Below are 14864 nucleotides of genomic sequence, written 5' to 3'. Positions count from 1 at the left end.
TAGTCCATAACCATACATACTTTTTTCCTCCTTGATGAAAATATGTGAAAAATTGATCGAAGCTAAACCATCGGCATTCGTGTATGTTGATTGTATGCGCAGGCTTCCTTCCATATTCAATTTTCCCTTAGTCTTTAGAAGCTTAAAGTTGCTGTCACGCACCGTATACTTGGGTCATGAACGAACTGACTTATTCACGAGTGAAAATCACTTCTGGAAACATATATGGGTGTAATGTTTCTTGCTAATGTTCATGCAGGTTTATGGTATATATATGATTGTGTGTTGTTATATATATATATATATATATATATATATATATATATATATATATATATATATATATATATATATATGCATATATATATATATGTATATTATGTGTATATATATATATATATATATAATAATATATATACAGCATATATCAATATATATAAATATATATATATATATATATATATATATATATATATATATATATATCTATATATATATATATATATATAAACTCTATTAAAAACTGAATCTCAGAAAGCTGTAAAAGGGATTTACCGCGAAACTTTATTTTGCCCTTTCGAGATGTTTTCATTTTCCGTGATTCCTGTTCTGAATAATTTACTTGATCTGAAAACAGATTCACTACAAGTGGCACTAGGCTCTGAAGCTGCCAAACGAGCTTTGAGAGAGAGAGAGAGAGAGAAAGAGCCCTTTCTGAGATGAGAGAAATTCTGATGTAAAATTCCAAGTTGAATCCTCAAAATCTGAGCACAGGACACAAATGGTGTATATTGAGAAAAATGTTTCAAGACAACGAAGAAACAATATAAGAGAGAGAGAGAGAGAGAGAGAGAGAGAGAGAGAGAGAGAGAGAGAGAGAGAGAGAGAGAGAAATTCTGATGTAAAATTCCAAGTTGAATCCTCAAAAGAGCAGGACACAAATGAATTATATATTGAGAAAATGTTCAAGACAACGAAGAAACAAACAATATATATATATATATATATATATATATATATATATATATATATATATATATATATATATATATATATATATATAGAGAGAGAGAGAGATTCTGATGAAAAATTCCAAGTTGAATCCTGAAACAAAGGGATTTAAATGAATTATATGTTGAGAAATTGTTTTAGAAAACGACAAACAAAATAAGAGGGAGACAGACAAGACAGACAGACTGACAGGCAGACAGGTAGACAGAAATAGAGACAGAAATTCAGACACAATGAATTATATACTGAGATATTCTAGGAAAGAGGAAACATTATAACAACCAAGCTTTTGAAACCAAATTTGGAATTGGAATATAAAATTTAGGCCAAAAGCCAAGCGCTGAGACCTATGAGGTCATTCATCGCTCAAAGGCATATTGAAAGTAAAAAGGTTTTAAAAGAGTAACAGGAGAAAAATCTCACAGTTGCACTATGCAACAATTATTAGGAGAGGGTTGAGGAAAGTAAGATGGAAGGAAGATAATATGAATGGAAGGACAGTAAAAGGAGTGAAAAGTGTTGCAGCTTTAAGATGCTGTTTTGCTTATACCTGAGCAGCTCCTTCACGTTCATGTGGGACTTATCCGTCCTTGTATGGCATATCAATGGAGCTCTTTAGGAAGCTTTTTTCTGCATAGAGGTAACTAAAAGAAATTCTGATCTGTTGAATGACTCAGGAAAGATTTGTTTCTTAAGATGAAGCCAAGCGGTCCACTTCTTTCTTCCAATTTGGATTCCCTTTGCCGTCTTGTAGCCCTTTTACTTATACTATTTCTGGCAATACCCTTCGTAGGTCATCTACAGATATCATTTCTGGCATTGCTCTCGAGAGGTTTCTGATACTATGCCGTTTCGATTCTACGGCCATTATAATTTTTTTTTTTCACATTTTTTTGGAAGTCACCACCTCGAGAGTTAACCATTTACTTCCGAAGTAAGGAATTTTTTTACTTTCTGTGGCCTCTCTTTAAGGGGCTATTGGCCATCGTATATGAAGTAAACAGAAATTATTATTCATTAACATTCCTTCTTTGCTATAACAGAATTAGATTTGGGGAGCCACGCCCATCTGGGTGTCTTCACCAAAAAAAAAGAAGAAAATTCAATCAGAAAATAACACTGGCTTAATCGTCTGAATTGAAGATTTGCTCTCAAAGTATTGCATTGCTCTCTGCATTGATCGAACGTGTTAATCTTCATGTTTCTTTATAAATCTGAGTTTTTTTTCCGCTGCATCCCCCTTTCCTTATATCCCTTTTGTAAGCAATAAAACATTATTCTTTGCCTTCGATTTCCAAAAAATGAAATAGAAATGTCCATGGCTATGACCTGATAAGCGGTAGAGGAAGAGAGAGAGAGAGAGAGAAAAAGAGAGAGAGAAAAAAAGTATACCTAACCAGACCACTGAGATGGTTAACAGTTCTCCTAGGGCTGGCCGGAAGGGTTAGACTTATTTTTACGTGGCTAAGAACCAATTGGCTACTAGCAACGGGACCTACAACAGCTTATTGTGGAATCCGAACCACATTATAGCGAGAAATGAATTTCTATCACCAGAAATAAATTCTCTAATTCTTCACTGACCGGCCGGAGAATCGAACGCAGGCCCAGCAAAGTGCTAGCCGAGAACGATATCGCCTCGAGAGAGAGAGAGAGAGATACCCGTGACAATAACATTCAACAAGGCCTCTCACTTCTTCGGAGACCTTCCCTCTCTCCCTCCCTCCCCCCCCTCCCTACTTCCCTTTATACTCAATACCCCCACACCCCCACCCACTGCTATTCTCCTAACCTAAATACTAAGCTGGTAAAAGAAGTTCAATTTATATAACTTGTCACTATGAATACATAAGTAGCAATTTTTTTTATTGGACCTCACGTCAGGTTCAACGGGAGCTTCCGGCACGCGAATGCGATTCGTACGAGTTACGTACATACGTACTTACACACGTATACATACACAAGAAAAATTGATGGGACGGTTGTGTAAAGGCCTCATTAAATCAAACGTTCAGTGTATTCAGTGCTATTTTTAGATGAATGTGTGACTGTGTTTGTGGGTTAAAGTTGTTTTATTTGCTTATGGGAAACAAAGATTTTTAAATGGCTTTTAGCCTTTATGAAGTTTCTAGTTCTCTCTCCCTCTCTCACATGAAAGAGCACTGATAAATATATGGAATTATCACTCTCATTACATACATACATACACACACACACACACACACACACACACACACACATATATATATATATATATATATATATATATATATTTATAGATAAATAAATAATATATATATATATATATATATATATATATATATATATACATATATTTATATATACACACATATATATGTGTGTATATACAAATATACATACATGCATATATATGTGTATATATACTGTACATACACACACATGTATATGTATATATATATATATATATATATATATATATATATATATATATATATATATATATATATATATGCATATATATGTATATATGACGAAAACTGAAACAGAGTATGTGCCTCTCTTTCTCCCTCCTAATGTGTTTATATGTTTATAATCCATCACTGGTATCACTACGTCTTTTGTCAAAGCAAATGTCTACCGACGTACGACAACAGACTTATGACAAAACACGAGGAAAGAGGACAAGAGAAGACAATAAACGTGCAATTATCTTCTTTTTCCTCACTCTCTGATCCTTCTGAAGCATGACTGATGTATTCAGCTTCACGTCCACCCCATCCCCCAACTTCCACCCCACAAAAAAAAAACAAGCGTTTCATAACCAACAACCTTGCAATAAATAACCCCATTAAAGCGGCAGGTCCTGCTAAAAAAAAACCACACCCCAACCGCCCCCTTTTCAACCCCAACCCAAGAGCGGGTAGAACAAACCCCTTTTTCAAGGAAGTTGGAAGTTGATGAAGTGGTGGCGTGTCTTTGTGGAATAAATCGCGCCTGGATGCCAAACGCTGAAGGCGGCGCCTCCGCTGGTGGAGGTTTTGTGGCCTTCAAATTCATCACTTAAAATGTGGCTGCGGGACTGAGGAGGGGCTGTGCCAAGCCCTCTATCCTCTTTCTTCTATCCTATATTATCTGTCCTCGGTTCCCTACCCTCTATCCTCTGTCATCTGTCCTTTATCCTCTATCCTCTGTTCTATATCATCTATCCTCTATTCTCTATTCTATATCCTCTGTCCTCTGTCATCTATCCTCTATCTTCTATCCTCTATCCAATGTCATCTATCATCTGTCCTATATCCACTATCCTCTATCATCTGCCCTCTGTCCTCTATCCTCTATCCAATGTCCTCTATCATCTGTCCTCTATCCTATATCCTCTATCATCTGTCCTCTATCCTATATTCTATATCCTCTATCCTCTATCATCTGTCCTCTATCCTATATCCTATATCCTCTATCCTCTATCATCTGTCCTCTATCCTATATCCTATATCCTCTATCATCTAGTCTCTATACTCTATCCTCCTCCTTACGAGACGGATGTGAGACATTAGATATAGCGGCCTCGTCACTCCAGCGATCAATCCAAGCCCTTCCTCGTGTCCCTGGGTCTCTATTCTCTATCCTCTGTCTTCTATTCTCTATCCTCTATCTTCTGTCCTCTATTCTCTATCCTCTATCATCTGTTCCCCATCCTCTGCTCCGTATCCTCTTTCCTATATCCTATATCATTTATCCTGTACCTTGTATCCTCTATCCTCTGTTCCATATCCTCTATCCTATATCCTCTGTCCTGTATCCTGTACCCTCTATCTTCTGTTCCGTCTCCTCTATCCTATATCCTCTGTCCTGTATCCTATATCATCTATCCTGTATTCTCTGTCCTCTATTCTTTATCCTCTATCCTAATATCATCTATCCTCTGTCCTGTATCCTGTACCCTCTAGCCTCTGTTCACTCTCCTCTGTTCCATATCCTCTATCATATATCCTCTGTCCTCTATCCTAATATCATCTATCCTCTGTCAGTATCCTGTACCCTCTATCCCTGTTCCGTCTCCTCTATCCTATATCCCCTGTCCTCTATCCTATATCATCTATCCTGTATCCTGTATCCTCTGTCCTCTATCACATTCTCTATCCTCTATCATCTATCCTCTGTCCTGTATCAGCTATCATCTTTCCTGTATCCTCTATCCTCCTCCTTACGAGGTGGATGTGGGATATTAGGTACAGAGGCCTCGTCACTTAAAAGATCATTTATCTTGCAGCAATGTAGGGTGCTGAGTCTATACCACAGTAGCTAGTACCAAGGTCGTGTCTGAAGCCTGGGTATTTCTGCTGCCTCTTGTTTCTTTTCTTTTTTTTCTCGCGTTAAATACAAATAAGAATGGGTCATAATGGCCCATTCCAAAATCTGAGAGAGGTAATGGAATTGGGAGTCTAGTTGCAACAACTTTTTGTATCTCTGTAAAGGTGTGGGATAGTCATGGATTTACTTAGCTGCAATGAACTGTTTTTCTTTGCCGATACTATGAGCCTGGATATAAATAAATAAATAAATAAATATATATATATGTCTACCTACTCCTACGTGGGTCACCACCTTCCCCCCACCCCCATCCCATTTCTCCTCGCCTTCTTCCTATCTTTTATTCCACGTACGCGATTGGCCAAAGTCTTTGACGTCATGGCTGAGAAGAACTTGTGCTTTCATCTCTAGTTATTCTAAAAAAGTAAACTCTTAACAAAAAATAGTTGAACCTAAGCAATCCAGTCTCATTTCAAAAACTAATAACAATTATTAGCAACAGAAAGAGCCTCGATGGCCAGGTCGGTTAGAGCAGCAGCTTCGGACTTCACGCAGGTCTGTGGTGCGGGTTCAAATCCGCAGCCGACCGGGCAGAGAGGCGGACACTTTGCTATCCGTGTAGACACCCCGGGATTATGTATGTAATCAACGGATAGGTTTGCTTAAGAGCAAATGGGTGTTACAGACTAATGCACACACAAACAAAGCCACTCCAACATCTAAAAAGGTAACAGACACCTCACATGTCTCGACTGTTAACCTAACCGCGCAACAACTTCTCGCTGCTGGGAGAAAGGGCGCTGGTGACTGGTACAATACACGCACATACGCTACCGGGGTCTAAGCAGTGTCAGGCAGGGTAGCCGATCGAGACTACGACTACGGTCTACCCCCAAAGCCAAATGAAAGTCCTTCAAAAGAAGGCATCGTACTTACCCAATACAAAATGGGAAAAAAGCACGTTAAAAGAAGAAGAATTATTAGCAACAGAAAAGCTGCCTTTCAAATCTCCACGAGAGAGAAATAACACATGAAAGAAACATTACGACACCGCCTTCTGTTTACGAGCTGCAGTTGACAAACGAAAAGGCGCTCAAGGTTTTTCTTTCGCCCCTTGATGAATAATTCGTCAACGGCCATCACGACGAAGCAGAGGAGAAGGGAGCAATTTGCATTAGCCCGTCACATAAACCCCATTTAACAACTTCCGGTCGTTAAGGACTTTGCAAACGAGCGATTAGAGGTAAATTTAACCCCTCGACACTTTTTTCCTGCCTCCTCTCTTTTTTCTTTAAATTTATTACACTGCAAACACTGCAATGATTAGACTCACAAGAGCGGGACTCGGAGAAAGAAATGACTCATTGCTGCCTTTCAACAAAGAAAGCTTTTTCTTTTTTTTATCTTTCTGCTTGATTAGCGTCTGCGAATGTCCAATAAGAGTTTTTTTTTTGTAATTTTCGTTGCTTTTTGTTGGCCGTTGTTTTCAAGAAACTGGCGATTTAATGAGACACTTTTGGCAATCCAGGTAACTTGTTATTTCAAGCAATCAACACGACTTACCTGCCAGGAGTGGTAATTAAAATGACTGGTCTGAGGCGACCAGCCGCTGGAAAATGGTAAATGTAGACAATTAGGAGCACTTAGATAAATAGACGGAGTTAAATAGGGATAGAGGAATCTTTATCAAAACTTCCTGATCTGGCATACTTTCCCTAAGTCAGGTTTCTATTGGCTGAGTGCATTGCACTGTCAAGTTTACTGTTGCTTGCAAAAATTTAGTGAATTTTTATTATTATTATTATTATTATTATTATTATTATTATTATTATTATTATTATTATTATTATTATTATTACGGGGATACATTAATGTATAACTACCCAAATGCCTACCAGATTTACAGATCAAGTTTCCACAAACTAGAATGACCATGAGAAAACATTACGGAAAGGAATTTAGCAAAATGCAGCGCATGATTAAATAATTAATACTTTACAATAAAACTAGCGCTTTCGGAGACCGCAAACCTCCGCCAAGGCTAAGCAATCTATCCTTCACCGAAAAGCCTTTTAATCAGACCCGTATTTCTCCCAAAATTCAGCAACCCGTTTTCAGTGACGAGGCCCACCTTTCTTCAAATTTTCGTGAGAATCCTTGCGTGGATTTTTTTTTTTTTGTAAATAATCGTGATAACCTTTAGTTTTAGACGAACAAAATAAGAAAATAACAGACTAACAAAAATATCGAACAAATGACCAGAACAAAAACATAAAACCTTCGTGTTGGAAGTAATAAGAAAGAGCTGTAGAAAAGTAATTGGCAGCTAAAAATACTTAAGCCAGCGAGTGAATAAAAGCAAAGATAGATCAGACAGGAGAGGTAAGTGCATTGTTATTCCCTTTTCTTTTGGGACGCTCATTTTGCAATGAAAAGATGAATGAAAAAGCTAAAAATAGAGAGAGAGAGAGAGAGAGAGAGAGAGAGAGAGAGAGAGAAGAGAAATAACTTTCAACATTGCGAGCAAGCTTATCCAAATATGTGTCATACAACCTCTATATAATAAAATGCAATTGCATCGTAATATAATGTTTTCCATTGCATGCAACAACTACAGGCTACAATTAATAAACGCCATATTTACACGTACTGTTACCTGACCTTGGCAAGCCCAGTTCTCCTCAGACCTCGTATAGAGCACCCGAAGAAGGTACCTAAAGAAGGTACTTTGACCAGCACGTCGAGAAAGCCTGCGGATTTGCCGTCTCGACCCTCTCTGACATTACAGTCATTTTTGACAGAATGAGTACACTAATCTATCGTGTTATATACGCGGATGTTTTCTGGGGGCAAATTGTGTTGATCCTTTTCTCCCAGAATTCTAAAATGTTCATTCTTCAAGATTCCAGTCGATCGCTTCCTTAGACTTAAGACCACCTCTGTTTCTCCACTGTATTTTTTTGTTTATTTACCTATTTTTTGTTTCCTCTGGCTAAGAGAAGGCAGAGAAACGTGGCTTCGCTCCTTAGAAACTCACGATTAATTGTACCGTTATTGTGCCTCTGTTCTTAAGCTTTGACCACCTCTGTTTTTCCTCTGTATTATTGTTTTTTTATTTATTTATCTATTTTTTGTCTTCTTTGGCTAAGAGAAGACAGAGAAACGTGGCTTCGCTCCTTAGAAATTCACGATTAACTGTGCCTCTATTGTACCTGTTCCTAAGGTTTGACCACCTCTTTTTATCCTCTATTTTATCACTTTTTTATGTATTTATTTTTCGTTTCTTTCAGTTAAGAATAAGCAAAGAAACGCGGCTTCACTCCTTAGAAACTCACGATTAACTGTGCCTCTATTGTATCTATTCCTAAGGTTTGACAACCTCTTTTTATCCTCTATTTGATCATTTTTTTATGTGTTTATTTTTTGTTTCCTTCAGGCAAGAAAAAACAAAGACACTCACGATTAATTGTGCCTTTGTTGTATCTCTATTCTTAAGCTTGAAGTCACCACAAACCAATATCCAATTCTCGATGGTCATGAAGAATTCAGGCCCGGACAGATATCGAACTTGTGGAGGACGCTGTCATTATCATTAAAATAATTATAATGACTCTGTGAAAAGCGACTTTTCTTCCGTTTTCAGTAATTAATATCATTATTTGGTTTAATTTTTGTTCTTCCCTAGCGCTGGGATTTGGCTAATTTGCCAAAATGGCCGTCTAATTGTGACCGACGTCCTGATAAGCGGATGATAATGATGATGATAATAATGATAATAATTAAAATGATAATAAGCATAAGTGCCGTTGAATTAATGTCCTTATAAGTGCGATGAACTGGTGAGGGGAAAAGTGACACAAGATGTATAAATGATCGTAATTATCTATTAGAATTACAGTGAAAATGCGACGGGGAGTCGATTGTGTTATTGGTTGTGAGGAGCAGACTAGTGTCCCAACAACAATAACAATAAGGGTCATCTACGTCCAGAAACAACAATAACGGTCATCTACTCCCAAAAGCAACAACCGCAACAGTCATCTACTCCCAACAACAACAACGGTCTTCTACGTCTAAAAACAACAACGGTCATCTACGTCAGAAACAACAATGGTCATCTATCCCCCAAACAACAACAACGGTCATCTGCGTCAAAAACAACAGTAGTCATCTATCCCCAAAAACAACAACAACGGTAATACATTCCCATAAATAACAACGGTCATTTGTTCCCAAAAATAACAACAACGGTCATCTACAGCCAAAAATAACAACAACGGTCATCTACAGCCAGAAACAACAATAACGGTCATCTATGCATAACAACAACAAGGGTCATCTACTCCCAAAAACAACAACAATGGTCGTCTACGCCCAAAGCAACAACAACGGTCATATACTCCCCAAAGCAACAACAACGGTCATACACTCCCCAAAACAACAACAACGGTCATATACTCCCCAAAGCAACAACAACCGTCATATACTCTCCAAAGCAACAACGGTCATATACTCCCCAAAGCAACAACAACCGTCATATACTCCCCAAAGCAACAACAACGGTCATATACTCCCCAAACCAACAACAACCGTCATATACTCCCCAAAGCAACAACAACCGTCATATACTCTCCAAAGCAACAACGGTCATCTCTCCCCTTAACAACAACCGTCATATAATCTCCACAGCAACAACAAAGGTCATATACTCCCCAAAGCAACAACAACCGTCATATACTCTCCAAAGCAACAACGGTCATATACTCCCCTAAAGCAACAACAACCGTCATATACTCTCAAAGCAACAACAACCGTCATATAATCTCCACAGCAACAACAAGGTCATCTCTCCCCAAGCAACAACAGAAACAACAACGGTCATATACTCCCAAAGCAACAACAACCGTCATATAATCTCCAAAGCAACAACAACGGTCATATACTCCCCAAAGCAACAACAACCGTCATATACTCTCCAAAGCAACAACGGTCATATACTCCCCAAAGCAACAACAACCGTCATATACTCTCCAAAGCAACAACGGTCATATACTCCCTAAAGCAACAACAACCGTCATATACTCTCCAAAGCAACAACAACCGTCATATAATCTCCACAGCAACAACAAAATAAGGCAACAACAACCGTCATATAATCTCATATACTCTCCAAAGCAACAACAACCGTCATATAATCTCCACAGCAACAACAAAGGTCATATACTCTCCAAAGCAACAACAACCGTCATATAATCTCCACAGCAACAACAAAGGTCATATACTCCCCAAAGCAAACAACAACCGTCATATAACAAAGCAACAACAACGGTCATATACTCCCCCAAAGCAACAACAACCCATATGCTCTCCAGCAACAACGGTTATATACTCCCCAAAGCAACAACAACTGTCATATACTCTCCAAAGCAACAACGGTCATATACTCCTAAAGCAACAACAACTCATATACTCTCCAAAGCAACAACAACCGTCATATAATCTCCACAGCAACAACAAAGGTCATATACTCCCCAAAGCAACAACAACCGTCATATACTCTCCAAAGCAACAACGGTCATATACTCCCAAAGCAACAACAACAACGGGTCATATACTCCCCAAAGCAACAACAACCGTCATATACTCCCCAAACAACAACAACCGTCATATAATCTCCAAAGCAACAACAACCGTCATATACTCTCCAAAGCAACAACGGTCATATACTCCCCAAAGCAACAACAACCGTCATATACTCCCCCAAAGCAACAACAACCGTCATATACTCCCCAAAGCAACAACAACCGTCATATACTCTCCAAAGCAACAACAACCGTCATATACTCTCCAAAGCAACAACAACCGTCATATAATCTCCAAAGCAACAACAACAAATCATATACTCTCCAAAGCAACAACAACTGTCATATAATCTCCAAGCAACAACAACGGTCATATACTCCCCAAAGCAACAACAACCGTCATATACTCTCCAAAGCAACAACAACCGTCATATAATCTCCAAAGCAACAACAACCGTCATATACTCTCCAAAGCAACAACAACCGTCATATAATCTCCAAAGCAACAACAACCGTCATATAATCTCCAAAGCAACAACAACCGTCATATACTCTCCAAAGCAACAACAACCGTCATATAATCTCCAAGCAACAACAACGGTCATATACTCCCCAAAGCAACAAATAACCGTCATATACTTCTCAAAGCAACAACAACCGTCATATACTCCCAAAGCAACAACAACTTGTCAAATATACTCTCCAAAGCAACAACAACCGTCATATACTCTCCAAAGCAACAACAACCGTCATATAATCTCCAAAGCAACAACAACCGTCATATACTCTCAAAAACAACAACCGTCATATAATCTCCAACAACAACAACGGTCATATACTCCCCAAAACAACAACATATACTCTCCAAAGCAACAACAACCGTCATATACTCTCCAAAGCAACAACAACCGTCATATAATCTCCAAAGCAACAACAACCGTCATATACTCTCCAAAGCAACAACAACCGTCATATAATCTCCAAAGCAACAACAACGGTCATATACTCCCCAAAGCAACAACAACCGTCATATACTCTCCAAAGCAACAACAACCGTCATATACTCCCCAAAGCAACAACAACCGTCATATACTCTCCAAAGCAACAACAACCGTCATATACTCTCCAAAGCAACAACAACCGTCATATAATCTCCAAAGCAACAACAACCGTCATATACTCTCCAAAGTCATATAAAGCAACAACAACGGTCATATACTCCCCAAAGCAACAACAACCATATACGGTCATATACTCCAAAGCAACAGCAAACAATAATCTCCAAAGCAACAACAACCGTCATATACTCCAAAGCAACAACAACCCAGTCATATAATCTCAAAGCAACAACAACGGTCATATAATTCCCAAAGCAACAACAACCGTCATATACTCTCCAAAGCAACAACAACCGTCATATAATCTCCAAAGCAACAACAACGGTCATATACTCCCCAAAGCAACAACAACCGTCATATAATCTCCAAAGCAACAACAACCGTCATATACTCTCCAAAGCAACAACGGTCATGTACGCCCTAACAGCAAACAAGCAGTCAAACACAAACTTACAGAATAAAATCAACACTTACTGATAATCTGACATTAATACATTACATTCAAATCACGTGAATTTAGTCTCTACAACTGTCTGAATAATTCTGCTTGAAGAATCTATATAAAGTTATAGACTTGTGGAATACAAGTTGTAATTGCGCGATCGAATACGAATTACGGGATTACGATAAATGGCGATTTGCATGACGAAGCGTATTAGTCGAAAAGTGGCAATCACAGAGTGTCTGGTCTCAACAATGAATACAGAAGGGTTTTTGAATTCATTTTATTCTAATATTCTTCGACGAGGCTGAATTATTCACGCTCGTTCATCTCGGATTCATAAATTCATGTTTCGATGACCATCGATTGGCGATAAATAGATAAATTGTCTATTTCTTTTTTACTTCACTTTCTCTAGATAGAGATGAATGATTGATGGACCCGTGACAGGGATGGTTATAGCTATTCCCTAAGTCATGAATTTGATTCAAAGGAAAAAAAAAATAGGACCGAAAGATATTAGAGAAGAAGAAGAAAAAAACTCTCACGCGAAGGACTAAAACTGACTGGGTATATAGGCAAATTCTTGTTTTTGATATTATGGTAATTTTTTTCGTTACCAATTTCCGAGGGAATCTATAATCAAATGCTATTGGGTAAATGTTAAAGAACTGGAGACAGAGAGAGAGAAAGAAAGGCTGCTTCAGAATACAAAACAATTGCACACACACACACACACATATATATATATATATTTTTTCATATATATATATATATATTATATATATATATATATATATATATATATATATATATATATATATATATATATATATATATACATACATACATACATACACATGTATATATACATATATATATATATATATATATATATATATATATATATATATATATATATATATATATATATATATATATATATATATATATATATATATAACAACAGTATTCCTATTCCTGTACAGAAATAGATTCCTAAAAGGAAAAAAAAAAGCATTGCTGACATTTTGATGCATATATATATATATATATATATATATATATATATATATATATATATATATATATATATATATACAGTATATATATATATATATATATATATATATATATATATATATACTGTATATACATACATATATATACATATATGTATATATATACATACATATATGTACATATATAACCATATGTAATGGGCAGTTATTTGATTGTCAACCATCAGAACTTCAAAACAAGTTAGTGTTGCAAAAATAACTTCATATACGTCAACAGGAAAAAATACTAACGACAGGTTGACGCCCTTAAGCATGCACCAGTCATTGACTGGAATCCATTTTTATCTTTCTCTCTCTCTCTCTCTCTCTCTCTCCATTCACAAACAACTCTTCTCTCTTCTCTCTTTTTCTTACTCCAATCTCAGTCAAGAAACATATATATATATATATATATATATATATATATATATATATATATATATATATATATATTTTATATATATATATATATATATATATATATATATAACATATATACATGTATGTATGTATGTAAAACACACATGCAAAACACACACATATATATATATATACATATATATAGGAGAGGGGTGGCTAGCAACCTCACCCCATCAATACTTGCTGAAAACTGTAAGGCTAACAGTTTTTGTGTCGCAACCTTTAAAGGGGAAAAGGCGGCTGACTGAACAATTTCTATATATAATGTTAGTAGCTAATAGATAGCATGTTAGTGCCGTGATACAGTCTAGTTTGAAATTTTTTTCTTTAATATTTTTTAAATTCGTAACCAATGATAAAGGGTTGATTTTAATTATTACTCGGTAACACCTTATGGTCCTGCGCCCGCTCTATGTTTTGAAATCCTCTCGAATCTCGCAAGATGCAGAAATGTAAATATACGTATTCACTTATCGATAACTTGTCAATTTTCACCGTCAAACAAATGAAGGTATTGTCATCGGGATATCTTTAATTTTTACCTCTTCTTTTTAAACCGAGAAGGGTATGCATGCGAAATGAAAAAAAAAAGAAAAGAAACAGATGAAGGACTAAATAAGAATATCAAACGATCTAGAAATGCAAATATACTATCTATTTTTCACCATCAAACTAAAGATATTGTCATCTAGATATCTTTATATTTTACCCCCTTATTAATTTATTTTTTAGATCGAGAAGGGTATGCACGCAAAACGCCAAAATATAAGAAACGAGAACAGATAAATGAATGAATAAATAATCCGTATCAGGAAATACAGAAAAGGCACGAACATTTCATAATACAGAAACGAATGGGATGCAAACCTAGCCATACTTTGTAATTCGGATTTGACAATTGCAATTTTTTTTCTTTTTTTTACCTCTTCGCGCATAC

General features: G+C 36.7%; 1 protein-coding gene across 1 annotated transcript; it reads left to right on the top strand.

Annotated features, from left to right (window-relative positions):
• The first annotated feature begins 5817 nt into the window (after nucleotides 1-5817).
• On the top strand, nucleotides 5818-12083 carry LOC136846330 (putative mediator of RNA polymerase II transcription subunit 29). The gene is made up of 6 exons (XM_067117130.1): nucleotides 5818-5859; nucleotides 9327-9499; nucleotides 9638-10004; nucleotides 10107-10348; nucleotides 10480-11185; nucleotides 11217-12083. Exons 1-6 carry the CDS (start codon nucleotides 5818-5820, stop codon nucleotides 12081-12083), a joined length of 2397 nt encoding a protein of 798 aa, XP_066973231.1.
• The last annotated feature ends 2781 nt before the right edge of the window (nucleotides 12084-14864 follow it).

This window comes from Macrobrachium rosenbergii, chromosome 15 (genome assembly GCF_040412425.1).
Source record: "Macrobrachium rosenbergii isolate ZJJX-2024 chromosome 15, ASM4041242v1, whole genome shotgun sequence".
Taxonomy (NCBI): domain Eukaryota; kingdom Metazoa; phylum Arthropoda; class Malacostraca; order Decapoda; family Palaemonidae; genus Macrobrachium; species Macrobrachium rosenbergii.
Note: the sequence above shows the minus strand (reverse complement) of the source record. Positions and strands in the feature narration are given on the sequence as shown.